This window comes from Prorops nasuta, unplaced genomic scaffold (genome assembly GCF_024137725.1).
Source record: "Prorops nasuta isolate Cenicafe-Biocafe unplaced genomic scaffold, Cenicafe_Pnas_1.2 PNAS00004, whole genome shotgun sequence".
NCBI classification, from domain to species: domain Eukaryota; kingdom Metazoa; phylum Arthropoda; class Insecta; order Hymenoptera; family Bethylidae; genus Prorops; species Prorops nasuta.
Genome location: NW_027116801.1, coordinates 751,667 through 768,744, shown reverse-complemented (window position 1 = coordinate 768,744; position 17,078 = coordinate 751,667). Strand labels below are relative to the sequence as shown.

The following is a 17,078-nucleotide window of genomic DNA, read 5'->3' as shown; positions in this document are numbered from 1 at the left end:
AGTTAATTTTACTACATTATACGTAACATGAATGAATAGCAAAGTTAATTTAATGAGCTCTTAATGAAGCTAGGAGGTCCCCGCCCTTAGGGCTGGCAACACAGTTGAAATATCAGGCAAGCCTCATCAGAGGGTTGGTATGGCATGCATCGCTCAACGCGCTCAACTAAGCATTCTCTGTGAGAAAATTTTATGCTTATAAGCTAAAAACTAAATAGTAACATCTACTTAATACTTATATAATCTCCATTATATTTTCTTGATTTCATTGCATATTGTTGAGATTTACTGATAGAAAAAATATGGAGCATAAATCAGTACGTTTTCTCAAAGATTTCAGTCCACCGCTCTGTAATGTCGGTAAAGACTTAAATCTGTTTTACTCTATTCAAAACTTTGCTATGTTGTTTCGCATCAATTTCGATAGGTGGCGCAAAGGCATAATCACCTGGACCCGAATTTATAAACGAAACTTAAGCCACTTAAAGCTTAGCATGGTTTTGAATAAGATGATTGTCTCAATTTAACCTTCAATATAATGATAAGCTCGGTCTTCGTCTTAAGTAATTATTAAGCTTAAATTCGAGATTAGTTTGGTTTATAAATTCGAGCCCTGGAGCTAACGCTTGGGATTGAAACGCCGCCTACCGGCAAGGATTACTGCGGGACACGGCGGGCATCAGTGATCAGGCATGAGCAATCTCCCCCTTAATCACTGCTATATGTATATTAATTTAGGCCGGCTAGCACAAGCTTTAGGGCCGGTTTTTTCACTTATTGGTACACGCCTTGAAAAATTTATCTACTGTGTATATCTTAAAAATGAATGGAATTCATTACATTTTGCAATTTTTACCAAACAAATAAGTTTTACCAATAGACGTAAAAGCTGGCTTTTAGTGCTCCTCATACTGACGGAACGCAGCCTCATGCAGCCATTGCGTATTTTATCAAAATGTCAACCGTATTAACTATGGAACAAGAACAAGTAAGTGATGATATACGTGATGTTTGATATTATTCATGGTTGAGTACTTTGAATATAGCGGTAATAGCACTTTAAATTTGAGCAATTTTTTTTTAATGTAGCACTTATTTATGTTTTTTTTTTTCTACAGAGTAACATAATATGCTGTCCTCTAACCTGCCTTAGCATTACTAATACAACACTTTAAAGCTTATAACAATCATACAGTTTTTGCATGATTTATATATGTTTTTCAAAAGGTAAAAATATTAATATTAAATGCTGCATTTCAAATTTAATCATTCGTTTATACAATGCGTTATAGAGCCTTCCAATTTGATTTTACTATTGTACGGGTTGATTTTCTATTGCTGCATTATTGAACTAGTGCAATATGTCAGAATAAGGAAAATAATAGCTTCTCTTCAACTTTTTGCACCAGTTTAACAGTACAGTAATAGAAAACAAATCACATGTTTACTGAAGATGTATCAATGTAAAGTATAAAATATACATCTGCTGATTTAGTTAAGTTCATAAGTATCCAAAGCATAGTTCTTTAGTGTATGTTATAACAATTATACGTACTTGTATAAAAGGTAAAATAGAACAAATGGGAAAGTAAAAATATTATAACATAGGCCAATAGTTAAGCAATGTGTTTTATTAACCTAAACCAGATGTGTCTCATACATAGTGACGGGTTAACTCATTCTAAATCTATAAATTATATACATCAAATGAATTTAAGAATATAATTCTCATAATATTTTTTTATATAGTTTTTTAATCAAAGAGTATTTAAGAATTAAAAATTGATTGACTCTAAATGTCTTATATTGAGAGATATACTGGGAAACACACCTTGTCCTATTGGCCAGACAATGTTTAGCCTACCCAGGACTTACTGTGACTTAAAAATAAAGAACTTTTAAATCTTAATCAAGTTTTAATTAAGTGTCATGTAAGAAAAAAGTATAAGTATTTTCTTTTCAAGCTTATTCTGTCTATATGTATTTATCAGTTTTGAATGAAACTATCCAGTATATAAATATATTATTCAAGATCACACATTTATCATAACAATTCATCTTTGCTTTTAAATGTTTAATAATGATAATTGTTTACTTTTTAGTAATTTTATTATTAAATAATCTTTTCGTAGTTAATTTTGAGATTTTCTCAAGCATATCTAACTTTTATGCTATCTCTTTACTATATTAATTTAACAGTGTATTTAAAATCCCCAAAATATTACAAGCATTTTTAGTTTAATATGTGAACTAAATCTGTTCATTATGAAAAACGTAAAAACAGCTTTTTAAAAGTAAAATCAATGTATTTGAAAGTAGAGTCATATTTGTTTATCTTTAAAAAATAAGATTTTAGAGTCTATAAAACAAAAAGCATTTGAAGGGGGGTTTAAGACATGAACGTGAAATGGGAATTTTAGTTCTGAGAGAGTATATTTTACAATTATGTTAATATTTTGCAATGCATGGTTTTCTCAGAAATTACTGTAGCTTTCTTACACCCAAAAATTTCAATTTAGCGACAACAGCGCCGAGGGTACACCATTGATTTTAATGAAACTTTGCAGAGAATTACTTAGTACACATGCTAATATAAGAGTGGTGTGTAAATTTTACGTATGATTGCGGTCGTTGAATTTTAAAGAGTGAACTGCACTCTAAATAATTTCTCAACTTTTGCTATTTTTACTAATAGCTTTTGAACCAGATGTGTTAGTAGAAGGAAAGAAAATATTTGTTTTCCTATTTCTTATCAATATATGCACTTGCAAAATAATGCACGTTTTCCGTTTTTTTTATTTAAAAAATAATCGTAGTTTCCTCAATAACTTTTACGCATCACCACTTACTTTATTCAAGTTAATACCACCATATGCATAAAACATTTATTAAATGAATACCTTTGGTAAGAGCTTGATATCGTATTTCAAAAAAAGTTACAACTATTTTTATATAAAAAGGTATAGGCCATATTCGACGTTTTAAAATTGTTTAGTAGTAGGTCGACGGAAAAAATATTTGTAATGAGAAATGTTACATTTAGTAAGTGCTGTGTCGGTACAATGAAAATTGTTATTTGACTGAAAATAAAATGTTTACTTATTGGTCGATTAAAATATTTGATATGCCGAGCAGCACCAAAAGGCAAAAAGAGTAACTATACAGTAGTATTTACTGTTTTTGTCGTATTTCACGTTGTGCATAGATAGCACAATAGACTACAGTTTTTATATAATTCTATAATTTATTAATTGCTTTACGGCAGTGCTCGGCCACTTTCGCAGCGTAATTGGAGCCACCGCCGCGCAGTGACCTCACATGATCACATCACTAGCATAGTGCAGGCAGTGCAGCCTCGGTTAGCTGGTACCTCGCGCGTCTTCTTTTGTTTATTACTGCACTAATTTTTACTCATTCTAACATGATATTTTTATGCAACACATCTTCGGGTAGTCATGCTAGTACCAATTTGGAGTAATAAACCAATTAAGCCGTAAAAAAAAAGAAAAGTTTACTTAAACTTTATTAGCATACTTAAAAAGGCAAATTATACAAAATTAATAAGCTGTAGCAAAATTATAACATCTCTTATTAGTAGGAGAGTTACGATTAATAAATGATTTATAAAAACTTACCGAGAGACTAATGTCGGCTATGTTGAGACAAACAATGGTATTTATCCGCATTAGAGTTGCCAGTAATTGGTCTTTTACAACCAATTTGAGCCACAATACAATCATGTATCACATGTATATATTATATACACAACGCGCGGGTATGGATTGTGTTTTGATTGTAAAAGGAGAACAATTATTACTGGCAACCCTGATCTGCGTGGAAAACCTTAAAATTTATAAGATTTACTGCGTATAACGATAACATTTTAATCTCAGATTTAACAACACTTTCTTTCATTTTTTTCTTATACAATTTTTTTCATTCACTCACACTTTTTTCTATGCTTTATCGATTTAAGTAATGTACTAAGCGAGTAAACTGTAGGGGCTGGTCTAACGCCACTACAGTGACATTTTATAACAGTCTAATGGTCAAGCTCAAACTTTACACAATGAGACCGAGCAAAACTATTTTTCGTGTCAATTGTCATGGACATGGATTTCACTTTGAAGATTTTTTGAGGCCAAGTTAGATAGCACAGATTAAGTATAGGCTTTTCCAATTGTGTGTGTCTTCAGATTCTCCCTTTATTCTAAAAACCATTGTATAACCTTAAGTGCTTAACTTTCTTGCAAGAGCTATGTATTTTAAGCATTTTTAACTTTCCTTGATCTTAATTAATTTTGTACTACTTTTAAATTGCAGGCTACAAAGCACTTCATTGAAGCTGTAAATAAATGTCAAGCCGGAAGATGTGCTGAACCAGTATCTTGGAGCACTGCTATCAAGTTTTTAGCTGCGAGGAAATTTGATGTTTCCAGAGCATTAGTGTTATATGAACAACATGAAGCCATAAGAAGGAGAGAAGGTCTTGCATTATTGTACCCAATGCAAGAGCCTTTGCTAAGCGAATTGCGTACGGGAAAATTCACAGTGCTAGTAAGTAGCGTGTAATAAGTAAAAGTGTTTATAACGATTTTCTCTCTGAAAACTAAGCCATATGAATATTAATAAAACAGTCAGCAAGGGATGCTACAGGTGCTGCTATCGCTATTTTTACTGCTCATTTGCATTTACCACAGCATACAACACATCAGATCACATTACAGGTTTATTTATTTCTTTTAAGATTTATTATAAAATTATAATCGTGCTATATATAGTTGATACAATGTTTATAATGTTTTTCAGGGTATTGTATACCAATTGGATGCAGCTTTAGAAAGTGCAGAAACACAAAAACATGGTCTAGTGTTTATCTACGATATGTCGGACAGCAAATACCAAAATTTTGATTATGACTTGTCTCAGAAAATATTGACACTTTTAAAGGTAAGTGATCACAACACTTTCTCTACTTGAAGGTCAATCGAGCATGAAGATTCATTCCTTTCAGTCTAAGTAAGTTCTATTTGTTTATTATAAGCATTAAAGAAATAGGTACCTAAAATCGATAAATAAGAATTCAGGTAACAGGATGTCATCATTTTTTGGACAGCTTTTGTCTTAATGACGTCAGGAAGTAACGTCCAAATAACGACAAAATGACTGTCTGGTGTCACACTCCTTTCACGTCATCAATATGCTTTTAATATGACGTCAAATTCTGGTATTTTCTTTTTATATTTTTTATAGGTAAAACACTATACAAGTTATCCGGTTAATTATAGCCAAACGGAGAAATTTGAACAGGGACTGGAATTCTAAGAAAAAAATTCTGAACATTTTTTTATTAGCACTTTAGCTTAAAAGTTATTAGTAGTTAGAATTTCTTGATTGTAATTAGCTTTGATCAGTACGGGGATTCAATTAGCCATGTTACCGGCCTTTAAACGATAAGATTCATAAATGGAACAAAAAACAAGTAAATTAACTCGCTTGAGTCTGTGTAGTAGCTGAAAGCTGAGTGTTCAATTCGCGAGCAAGCGCTATAAAAACTATCAAAACAGAGACGTGCTCGACCAAATCGATGAGTTAAGATTAAAACTTCTACAATTTTTGTTTAATAAATTTATAATTTCAATTTCTGAATTATACTTATTTTTACAATGAAAATAAGTCCAAGCACGATATAATTACGTCTATTTGAAAGTATAATTTAGTGTTTTAATAATAAAATTACATTGTTAAAACAGTCGTATTCGTTTCGTATTTAAACTGATTTTCACTGTAAAAATATGAGCAATTCAAAAATAAGAATCATGAATTTAGAAAATAGAAATAGTTAGTTTATTTTGACCTATCAGTTTAATCCAGCGTGCCTTTGTTTTGATAGTTTTTAAGCCCATTATACACGAGTGTTTATCTGACGTACAGTGACACTGTAGTACTGCGGCGTCGATAAAGTCTTCGAGAACATATCGAGATGTGGCGGTAAGGCGATAGCTCTATGTAGTGTCCAAGCATATCGTTTTTTCAGCGTGTCATAATAATTTTTATTTGCCAGGCTCTATATTTCAGAATATTTTCCTGTTTCCCTAATAAATAATTTTCTATCGAATTTGTCCATTGTTGCGTCGACAGGTGTCCTCTACACGCAGCATACCAAGACAGCGTCATAACTCTGAACCACAAGTTGGTGCTTCTTTCTCAGTGTCATTCATTTTTCTGACGAAATTTACGTCATCAAATAAAGTAGGAGTTTAGGGACAATGCAAAATAAACATCTGTTTCTATGGTGCAATTCAAAATTATCTTAAAATTTTGAGTTGTAAAATGTTGAGAAAAATATACTAACTTCTTTGTTCTTTCCTTTTAATGTCCTCCACCTTATTATTTTTACACTTGTATTAAAAAGTGTACACTTTGTTAAATAGCCAGAGTCATACTGAATCAAAAACCGTTTTAACTTGTTAGTGTAGACTGTGTCCGCTTTCTAGAAAACATGAGCAGCGTAGAAATACAAACTTCTTAAGGAGTTTCCGTTGCTTAACGATTTTGCATGCAAACACTGTATAAACAAAGTGAAAACAATAATTTCATGTATTTTTAAAGTGTATTTATTACACTTAATAATTAAATAAGTTTTATATTATTGCAAACAATAGCAGTTCCTACAAAAATTCAGAAAAATTATCTTTTTTCTTACCGTCTAAAATAGAATTATCTTTTAAAACATGTTGGACTATTACAACAGATATCTAAGGGGCAACTACCTTTCCATAGAGCACATAGTAGTTTTAAGACAACTTTTAGGTGTCTTATAGTCAATTGGATGACTAAAAGATGTCTATAAGACAACGTTTAGTTAAGTGTGCTATATGGATTAATGGTTATTTTCCCCTAAAACGACAAGATATTATGTTAAAATACTAGGAATTTATTAAATATTAATCAAGGAATATTTTGAAATGTTTTCATACATAAATCGTAGGAGTAGACACCAGTAAGCAACAAAGCCTCTTTCCGAGAGGGATGCACTGCGATTACGTTTTTCGTTGACTGATGCTTTTATAAGAACAATTTCAAAATAGTGATTATCTATCTTAAATCTAGGGAATCGCGGAGGAGAATTAAACAAGAAATAAAATTATTGATTCGTTGAACATACAAGAAAACAAAAGATTTTTATAAAATAATTAGTATTTCATTAGTCATAAAACTCGTACGTGATTCCCTTATCCATATGTTATTTTAAAGGCATGCACCAAATTTCAATACAATTGCTTATATATTAATAGAGCTAGATATTCACCAAATTGAAAATATTTGAATTTAGGCAAAAAGGGTTTAAAGTTATCAGTGAGCTAATTATTCTACACCAAGTGCCACGACAAAATTCGAAATTTTGAGTGGATAAAAGTTTGCACATATCCATAAAATTATACTATATTATTTACAGGATGTTAAATTAACTATTATGTAACTAATCGCAGAATCGTTTCTTTTCTCAGATTTTTAGAGTGGCGTTTGCCTTTATAGTAATTCATTTGTAAAAAACGTGATAAATTAAAAAAGGTAGTAAAATCAATATTTTTCACAAGTATTTTTAATCTTACAAAAAAGAAGAGAGTATTAAATTAATAAAACATGTCAGAAATCAGGATAGATGTAAATGCCTCATTTTTGTTTTAATTTTAAATAAAAATAATCTAAAAATTGTAGTATATCCAGCTTTTTCATTTAAATGTATCTTTTCGTAAAAATCTGATAAAGCGTTTACTCGAATCAATTTAATTTTGGAAACTAAGATTTGAACAGGCTCTACATCGCATAAACATCCAGAATCTAGTAGCTACACGCACACAAATGTGAATAGAAAGTGTTTGAAATTGTTCAATAACTTCATTTTAAACTAACAAGAGACTTGACTGGCTCGTTACACATATATATAATTTTACTATACTGTACGATCAAAATGTTATTCATCGTAAATTAAAAATTTGTCTGAATTGTAAAATATGAAGAATCACAGAAATCAGCAAACTCCTCTACTTTAAAATTTTCTTTCTGGATTCATCATTTCACTGCATATTTTTTTCTATTTAAAAGGTTGCCTATTTATTTTATAGTACCTTTTTATATAGGTAATTTGAAGAGTTTTGTTTATTTTCAACAATGATTTGAATAATTTTAATTTTATGAAGATCTTTTAGATGAATAAATTTTAGCGCTTGTGTTTCCTCTTTGATTTCAGCTATATTTTTTATTAATAGCATACTCTTTTGCTAGGATATCATCCACAATTACTGTAGACACAAGATTGCCTGTGTTGGAGAAAACAGTAATACGTAGCAAGAGAATATGAGAGCGAGGGTCGGAAGATGAGACGGGGTTGACGGTATACAGTGCCTTCATGGAAGGGTAGCAATGCGCATGTCTCTTCATGTAGGATTCGTCGCGACGTTAGTAGTTAGTAATCATTGTGATTCCCTTGCAAAATGTCGTTTTAAAGCCGTTCCTTATATGTTCATTTATTTTGGGTAGCATTGGAATTACTTATCAGGCACTTGAAAGGTGAGTAGGCGAAAATCCTTGTTCCAAACTATTGATTTATTATATTCTTATGAAACTACTTGAAACATTTTCAGATATATCTTTTAACTGCGTTTGTGGTTTTACATACAAGAATTTGAGTTCATAGAATAAATTTTTATTATATTCCAGCAATACTAAATATCTGTATAGTAAAACACACACACAGAAACAAATTAGACAAAGAGTAGCTTCCAGCTAATTTTCTTCGCACTATTGATTGCCTGACACATACCGAAGCCCTTTCTCGAATTCGATCTACTGTACCTACTACCACTATTTGCTTAAGTCGTAGCATTCCCTTTTCGCGTTTGATCATCTATCATTTTTTCTATTATATTTACTTCTAGAAGAGCCTACCATTATTAACAAATCCAACTAAATAAAAAAAAACTGACAGAGTTTTAGTCAAACGGGATACTTTTCACGTTACTTTTATTGTAATAATAAAATAATGGGATGCTTTAATTAAGAATCTTTTTCTTAAGAGTATTCGCGTGCATTTCTTAGTGTTATTCCAATTTATATAATGTTTCTATTCACCAGTTTACAAAGTCAGAATAAGCGCATATGTAATAAGCTTATGTTTTGGAATAATTTTATTTAATTCTAATAATTGAATGTAAATATACAGGGTGAGATAATTAATGTTTCCACATGCAGTATTTCGTAATGATTATATTGCTTACATTTTTTTCAGTGTTTTTTGGGTTTTAAAGGAATATATGGTAATGAGATTAGATATAGGTAAAAGTGGAGATAATTGAACAAGTTTCAAAGTTCAAATTAATTTATTTAAGTGGAAAGCCCAATTTTGTATTGCATATTCTTTCAGCTTATCTCAAGAGCTTTCCAAGACCTTTTAGCTTCCTATTTTATCCAGTCTTACGAGATGTTTTCATTTGAAAGTATACTTAACTGACCGATCATGCGAAAGTGCACAGGTTTTCACTCACGCAATTTCAGTCAAACTCATTCTTATAAGCAATTTCAAATCGAAATATCTTACAAATGCTTGGATAAAATAAAAAAAGTTAAAAGAAGATTTTTTGATAAGTTCTCAAAACTACCAAAAAGAATGCGCAATAAAATATAGGAAGTTCCGCTTAACAAAAATAATTTGACCTACAAATCTCTTTCAAACCTTCATTTTCAACTGAGTGTAACGTCATTATTACATGTCCCCGTAAAAGCTAATAAACGCTAAAATAAATGCTAGAAATTTTGTCACTGGCAAAATATTATAGATAGACACATTAATAAGTAATTCACTTTGTATTGTTGTAATACAAAAACTATGATATTTTATACAAATTCAGATTCTATTGCGATGTTATAATGTTACTGCAAGTATTACTATATACTATTATTAAATTTTTAATACGATAAGAAAAGTAATATCAATACAGTTTTAAAACACTCATCATCTGAGACAATAATACGAAACAGAGCATTTTATAGAACGTTCGTTCTATTTTGGGTGTCTAAAGAATTAAGTATTTTTGAGAATTATTTATACGGCTTATATAATAGATATTAGTATGATCTTTGTGAATTTCGATTGTGACTTTGTCTGATTTTAAAAGAGCAAAACTATTTGCTGCAAAGAGCTTATTACGTTGAATCTAATCACAGTATGGTGAACATTAAACACTTACTATTTTAATCCAATAATTATTTAATATATTTTATATCCATGTGTAATTACAAACTTCTAGCTAAGCCAGTCTGAATTCATTATTTAACTTCAGTAGACGAGACATTATTTTCTGTTCGCTTGTGCTCTGTGATTTAATTTTCTTTTCCTACTTTAAATAGTTTTCAAATTGTAGGTTTAGTTAATTACTAATACATTTATGACACATTTTTATAACACGAATTTATAATTGCTGTTAGGGGCACATGTGAAAAATCGCAATATTGAATCCAGCAATCGCAAACCTCGTTGCGCAATTTTTTTGGCACACTTGAGCTAGAACTGTCCAACGCGTCAGAGAAATGACGATCATGCCCATACCTACATTACCGACCAGAACCAGACCGACCGTATCGACCCCAGGGCAATCTATTCCCATTAAAAAATGGAGATAGTTATTCCTAAAAAATTGAGAAACTAATCTGGACACATGATTTTTTCTGCACAGGACGCACCTTGTCTCCTACCACTATTAAGGGGATGTATTAAGCGGAAAAAAGGATTTCCAAATTATCTTTTACAATTTTAGAAGATAATTTGGAAGTATCTTTTTGCCGCTCAATGCATCCCCTTAATATGGCCCTGTAGGGAAGTTGAGCTAATTGGCTAGATCCTGATAAGTGCTGTAGTTGAATTCTTGCAAAGTACTTGTTAGAAATTTTATGACACTTTACTTAGATTGAAAGGCTAAATTTACACCTTTCCACTTATTAATGATTGAATTATTTTGATTACAGGGAGGTTATCCCGCCAAGTTGAAAAAAGTTTTAATAGTTACTGCACCACTATGGTTTAAGGCTCCATTTAAAATTTTGCGACTGTTCGTTAGAGAAAAGTTAAGGGATAGAGTTTTTACCGTATCTATACCTCAATTAACATTGCATATCCCACGAGAATCGTTGCCCAATCTGTTAGGTGGCACATTGGAGGTTCAGCATGAAGCATGGTTACTGCATTGCTTTAAGTCAATGACGAACCGTGGTGGGAGCGAGCTCTGCGAGGTAACATATTGGATAATAATGCTAATTTTCACAGAAATGTACTTTATTACTGAAATTATTGTAACAATACAGATCAGCCCCAGAGTAAACGCATCTCTTTCACCATCGTCTAGAAGCCTTGTGGATCATACGACCAAAAGTAACGTGACTACTAACGTTAGTAATCCAACTAGTCCTATAACCGATAAGAGTAAACAAAAAAATTGTGGACCGGATTTCGGTGACATTGAAATCACAAATAGTGATGTCTGGGTGACAAGTGACGAAGCTTTATCTCCTATTCAACCTCCGTCCTCGGCAAGCTCAGGTTTTAGTGATGATGATAGTTTACACGGTGATCTTTGCTTGCAAGCAGTTACCATGGAACAACTCATTGAAGATATACACTCAAAGGGCCGAGCGGGTCTTATAGCAGAGTACACAGAGATTCGGAAAAGACCGCCTGATGGCTCCTTCAACAATGCAAAGTGAGAATGCTCTATATATAATTATTTTTTAGAAGTTTTTCAACATTGTAAATACAGGATAATAGTTATACATTGTGTAACAAAACGACCACCCCTTTTTAAACCGGGAAGTTGGAGAGGGGGGGGGGGGTGAAGGTCAATCTGAGCGCATGTGTAATTTCATTGGAATCGATACAAAAGTTGAAAGGCTATTGTGTAGATTTAAAACGAACGTTGTTGACCTTAGTCCTCTCAAAAGAATTAATTTTTATTTAACAAAAAATTACTTGATCTGTAATTGTTCTATAAATTTAGAATTATTATCGTTTTTATATATTTTGCAAGAAAATCAAATGAACTATTGAAATGTATATTCAATTTGTTATATGTTATTTAGAATAATAAACGTGTGATTTACCTTTTTATATTTGGTAATAAAGCTTCACCAGTTACTATCATATATATAATGTCGTACATTGGAAAATACGAATTTCAAGATGCATGCGTCAAACGGAGCACGCATGTATAGGTTTATATCTTTTGCTCAATTTGTTCAAAACATTGTGTGACAATTAAGTTGTTATATCTCTCTTTTCAGAACCCATCAACAAATTTCACTTATCACATTTGATGCACTTATCTAACACTTTCATTAACTCTTTAATTCACGTGTGACTAATTGCGCTTATTGTTCCGAAGCAGTCTGAAATAATATATATTTTGTATTTTAGATTAAAACAAAATCAATCAAAGAACCGGTATACCGATGTTCTTTGTTATGACCATAGCAGAGTTTTTCTTTCCCAAGTTGACGAAGATGAATCATCCGATTATATTAATGCAAATTTCGTTGATGGCTACAAACAAAAGAACGCCTTTATCAGTACTCAGGGTCCTCTCCCAAAAACTTGTGGAGATTTTTGGAAAATGATATGGGAGCAGCAGACATTGGTTATTGTTATGACTACTCGGTATGTTTGTCTCTTTAAATTAATTTCTGTATCATTATTTTGTTCCGTTAAAAATATTCAGTATTTCTTTTTTATTATATATTAGGGTCGTAGAACGAGGACGCACGAAATGCGCACAATATTGGGGTCCAGAGCCAAATGACGCAGTACAAGCCGGTGGTTTCACTATAAACACTATTGAGGTTGAAACCAAATCGGATTATACAATATCCATGCTTCTGATCACAAATAACAAGGTACTTAGGAAAAAAAGTTAATTTTTGTTCCTCTTAATGTAGTACTGTTTGTTTATTACTATAACAAATGAAACCTGCAGTAAACCAAAATCATTCAGAGCAATCAAAATATGATTTGGGAATATCGTGAGTTTTTACAATAACATTTCAGAATTCTTTTACCCGGATTTTGAACTTTTTTTAAAAATAATTCATAATACCGACATTACAAATGGAAAATGCTTTCTCAAAGTACAATATTGTTTGGAAACCGGTCTTAATTTTTTTTAAATCTCATTCGATTCGTTCAAACAAATGTTTAAAAAAATGAAAACAATATTGTAGAATTAATTGTAATATTTCTAGAACAAATTTCGGCAGATCGAAAATTCTGGTTTCTAGATTTATTAAAAAGATTATTGACGAATTGAATAAGCCCGAAAATATTAAGGGAAATCAGTATAACGACATTACAGAGCGATAGTCTACTTTTTAAATTGCAGGCGTATATTTTAGGGATATTTTAATATTATGGGGTCGTTTTTGCGAACCGCCAGAAGCTTTTACAGGGAAGTATGTTCAAAATTTAACAAATAAAAACGTAAAAATACTATTTAAATAATTACATTCTTATTTTTAAACCCACGTATTTTGTGGAGAGCCAAATTCTTTAGAGTTGTTAATTGATTTTTTATCGTAATTCTAACAACGGTCCGTAAAAAAAACATAGAGAATAAATAATTAACAAATCATAAACTAATTTAATCTATTTATATAACGAATATTATCGGTATTATTGTACATTCTAGAAGTATTTACTGTATTTTCATAATGAAAAAACACTTGATCGAAATTGTTTTTAATAATCCATCTAACAGAAGATCTGTATGATATATTTTTTTTCAGACTGACGAAACTAGAGAAATTTGTCATATGTTATATACTGCATGGCCAGATTACGGCGTTCCACAATCGGCTAAAGCCTTATTACAGTTTTTATCTTTAGTAAGGCAGCAACAAAAAAAACTTTTAGCAAACAGAGGAGACACTTGGGCGGGCCATCCTCGTGGACCTCCTATAGTAGTACACTGTAGTGCAGGCATTGGCAGAACAGGTAATTAATGTTTCTATAATAGTTCTATCCATGCTGTATAATGAAATATATTTAAGGTAATAAATTTTGATTGTTTCAGGAACGTTTTGCACTTTAGACATTTGCATATCACGTTTGGAAGATACAGGAACTGTAGACATCCGTGGAACAGTGGAAAAAATTAGAGCACAAAGGGCCTATAGTATACAAATGCCAGATCAGTATGTGTTTTGTCATCGTGCTCTTGCAGAATACGCCCTATCCAGGGGGATGATCAGTTCGCATCACCTCACAATGTTACCACCTACAATTGAAGAGGACTCTGATTAAAAATGAATTTTTATTTAACATACTTTTTATAAAAAAAAAATATGTATATATCTGCATTCTTGTATTGCATGTTTAGTTTTATTCGTATTACCAGAAGTTTTCTTTTTATTCATTATTAAACAATGCAAACTTTCGGAGGCTTTCGTTCACAGTTAACTCCTTAACAGCGTATGATATTATTATGTCGTGTTCAAAAAACCTAGTATAACAATGTTACAATTATGCTAAAGCTTGATATTTTACGGTTTTAGGTGGTGCGGAAACCATGTGTAATTTGTATTGAATTTACCAAATTAAAAAGTAGCAGATTTTATATGGCGCACTTTAGAGCCACCAAAAGAGAAGATTCTTATAAAAATCTACTTCGTGAGTATAGATTTCTCGAAAAATAATTCATGATCGAAAATACAACACTGAGAGTATAATAATAATTTAGTTGCTTTCTTTGTTTTATTTATTTTTGAAATGTAAAATGGGTCATATTGGATTAGTCATTTTGAGTCTTGAAATTTTAACGTCGTATGGAATGGCCCATAAAATACGCAAAAACATTTCCAAAAGAAATCATTAATATTTTTATCTTTAAGTGCGCTATATTATATACACCATTTTTTGGTTTTGCAATCTCAAAAACCTTGACACATAATGTCTTATATAAATTCAAGAACTTTTTTCTTACACATATTATATATAATATAATATAGGAACACATTTGAGTATTATTCATTGTGCACTGTTAAGGGGTTAAGTAACCTTTGTATATCAACTTAAAGGAGAAACAACAGGCCTTTCTACAGACTGATTTTAATACTGACAATTGATTAGTGATGGTAAGGTGATTTAATGTACAAAACAAATCTATTTATCAGACTGACTGCTTTAGAATTATCGCATTAACCACTATAATTAAAATGTTCTCCTGACTTAAACACTACTAAAGTGAGTTTTTAAAAAAGATCGTTGCAAGTAAGCGCAGAAATTTTTAAAGTGTTTGGAATAGCCGATTTAAAATTCGGTATCTGAATTTTGCAAAGGACGCGAAATTTCTTATGTCTCATCACTAATGTGATATAAAATAAACTTTGTGTGATTTAATACAGGAGTTTAAAAAATGGATTATTATACTTGTCATTGTGGCTACAGTAAAATCGTTAAAAAACAAATATGAGATAATTATGCATGAAGCCTAAAAACAATAACATTAATTTTTTATTAATAATTGACTTTATTCATGTAAAGTTTTTTCATAGATATTCTAATACAACCAAAATTATTACAAATTCTCTGTTATGTGTAGCTGAAGGAGTTAGCAATAAAAATTGTAGTATTACACATTCCAACTGAAGGCATAAGTGGATAAATGTGCCATATTAAACTTGGTAACCCTATTGACTTAACCCTCAGTTAAAATTAGGCTATTCTAGAATTATAATAAATTTTTTATTTACTTAAGTTGCTTTAATATTTCGAAAAGGAGAGGCAAATTTTATGAACACATAATATCACTGCAAGTATCCAAATTTCTAATTCTATCGTGAATTCTTGACGTGGTGCAGTACATTCTTTAATATCTTTAATCGCGTTTTACAATTTGTGTAGAAAAATAAACAAATCTTGATCTATTTATTTCTGATTCCGTATATCCTAAATTATAAAATAGTTTTTAAAGAAATACGTAAAATTCTTTCATTTTAATGCAAAGTTCTTTTACCAAAAATAGTTTTCTAATAATCCATTTGTGAAATTATAGAAATATCTTATTCAGAAAGGCGCTATTTTACATAAATTGTTATATCTGAAACATTATACGTACACTGATCGACAAATATGATGCTGTGTATTGCGCAAGCTTGCACGCTTGGTCGGACCACCCATCGGACGGAAAATCAACCACGATTTCTCAAACAATGCATTATAAAATGAAAACTCTATCGTCAGCAATCCACATCCAGAGCTATCTTCGACATGGCGAGAAGACTGGTGCCGTTGCCGTACTTCCACTTTGCAGCCTCCAGGTCGTTATGATCGGTGTAAAGTAACGACCAGGAGAAGGAAAGGAGAGAGAGTTGAACGTATAAAACACTTAGCCACCTGTGAATGACTACACAGTCGATAAATAACGATGGCTGAAAAGTTCATTATATTTTATGAACTTAAAAAAATCGATTTTTTTATAACAAAATATATTTCCCAAGATACTGCCCTAGATAATATTCTTGCATTTCTAAAGAGCTTATATAATAACAAAAGATCCATCAGAAAATACGTCACAATTTTCCAAATAGATTTTCGCTCTGTAATGTCAATATAGGGACTTCCATTAATTGTAATTGAAACTTCAATATCCAAATTTATTAAATAAATATTTCAAAAATAAATAAATATCTTAAAAATGTTATCAAAATATTTCAATCTAAAATAACATTCCTGGTGTAGGAACTGTGCACGAACAACGTTGATGAAGTAAGAATGTGTTACTATCTGTGTACATACGAAAAGCACGGTAAAAAATTGCTACAGCCCTGTCGACCGTCAATTCTTTTCAGTTTTTCACTGTGCATTCTGTATACATATGAAAGAATACAATTCTCTCACTTCACTTATCGCTTTATTTTGTGCAAGATTCCTATATCATACAATAATAAGAATGTTAGTGACCATTTGGTTATAAAATGAAGGAAGTTCTACATTGCTGTACTATTGAAGATAGTAGACAAAAAAGGTGTTTTTCATT

General features: G+C 31.1%; 1 protein-coding gene across 2 annotated transcripts; it reads left to right on the top strand.

Annotated features, from left to right (window-relative positions):
• Nucleotides 1–501: 501 nt before the first annotated feature.
• On the top strand, nt 502–17,051 carry Ptpmeg2 (Protein tyrosine phosphatase Meg2). 2 transcript variants are annotated; one of them, XM_066726372.1, is made up of 11 exons: nt 505–988; nt 1,119–1,227; nt 4,324–4,557; nt 4,638–4,727; nt 4,810–4,950; nt 11,026–11,289; nt 11,362–11,756; nt 12,467–12,706; nt 12,792–12,942; nt 13,828–14,035; nt 14,115–17,051. In XM_066726372.1, exons 3-11 carry the CDS (start codon nt 4,507–4,509, stop codon nt 14,342–14,344), a joined length of 1,770 nt encoding a protein of 589 aa, XP_066582469.1. In that variant the 5' UTR covers nt 505–988; nt 1,119–1,227; nt 4,324–4,506; the 3' UTR covers nt 14,345–17,051. The 2 variants fall into 2 exon arrangements, with proteins under 2 accessions (XP_066582468.1, XP_066582469.1); XM_066726371.1 differs by lacking the exon at nt 1,119–1,227 and having other exon boundaries at nt 502–988.
• Nucleotides 17,052–17,078: the final 27 nt, after the last annotated feature.

Bases quoted from the DNA above. Each gene is read 5' to 3' on its own strand.
- Ptpmeg2 (XM_066726371.1), top strand. From the start codon at position 956: ATGTCAACCGTATTAACTATGGAACAAGAACAA. The intron at 11,757-12,466 runs GTGAGAATGCTC...TTTGTATTTTAG, and splicing joins GGCTCCTTCAACAATGCAAA to ATTAAAACAAAATCAATCAA. The intron at 12,707-12,791 runs GTATGTTTGTCT...ATTATATATTAG, and splicing joins GTTATTGTTATGACTACTCG to GGTCGTAGAACGAGGACGCA.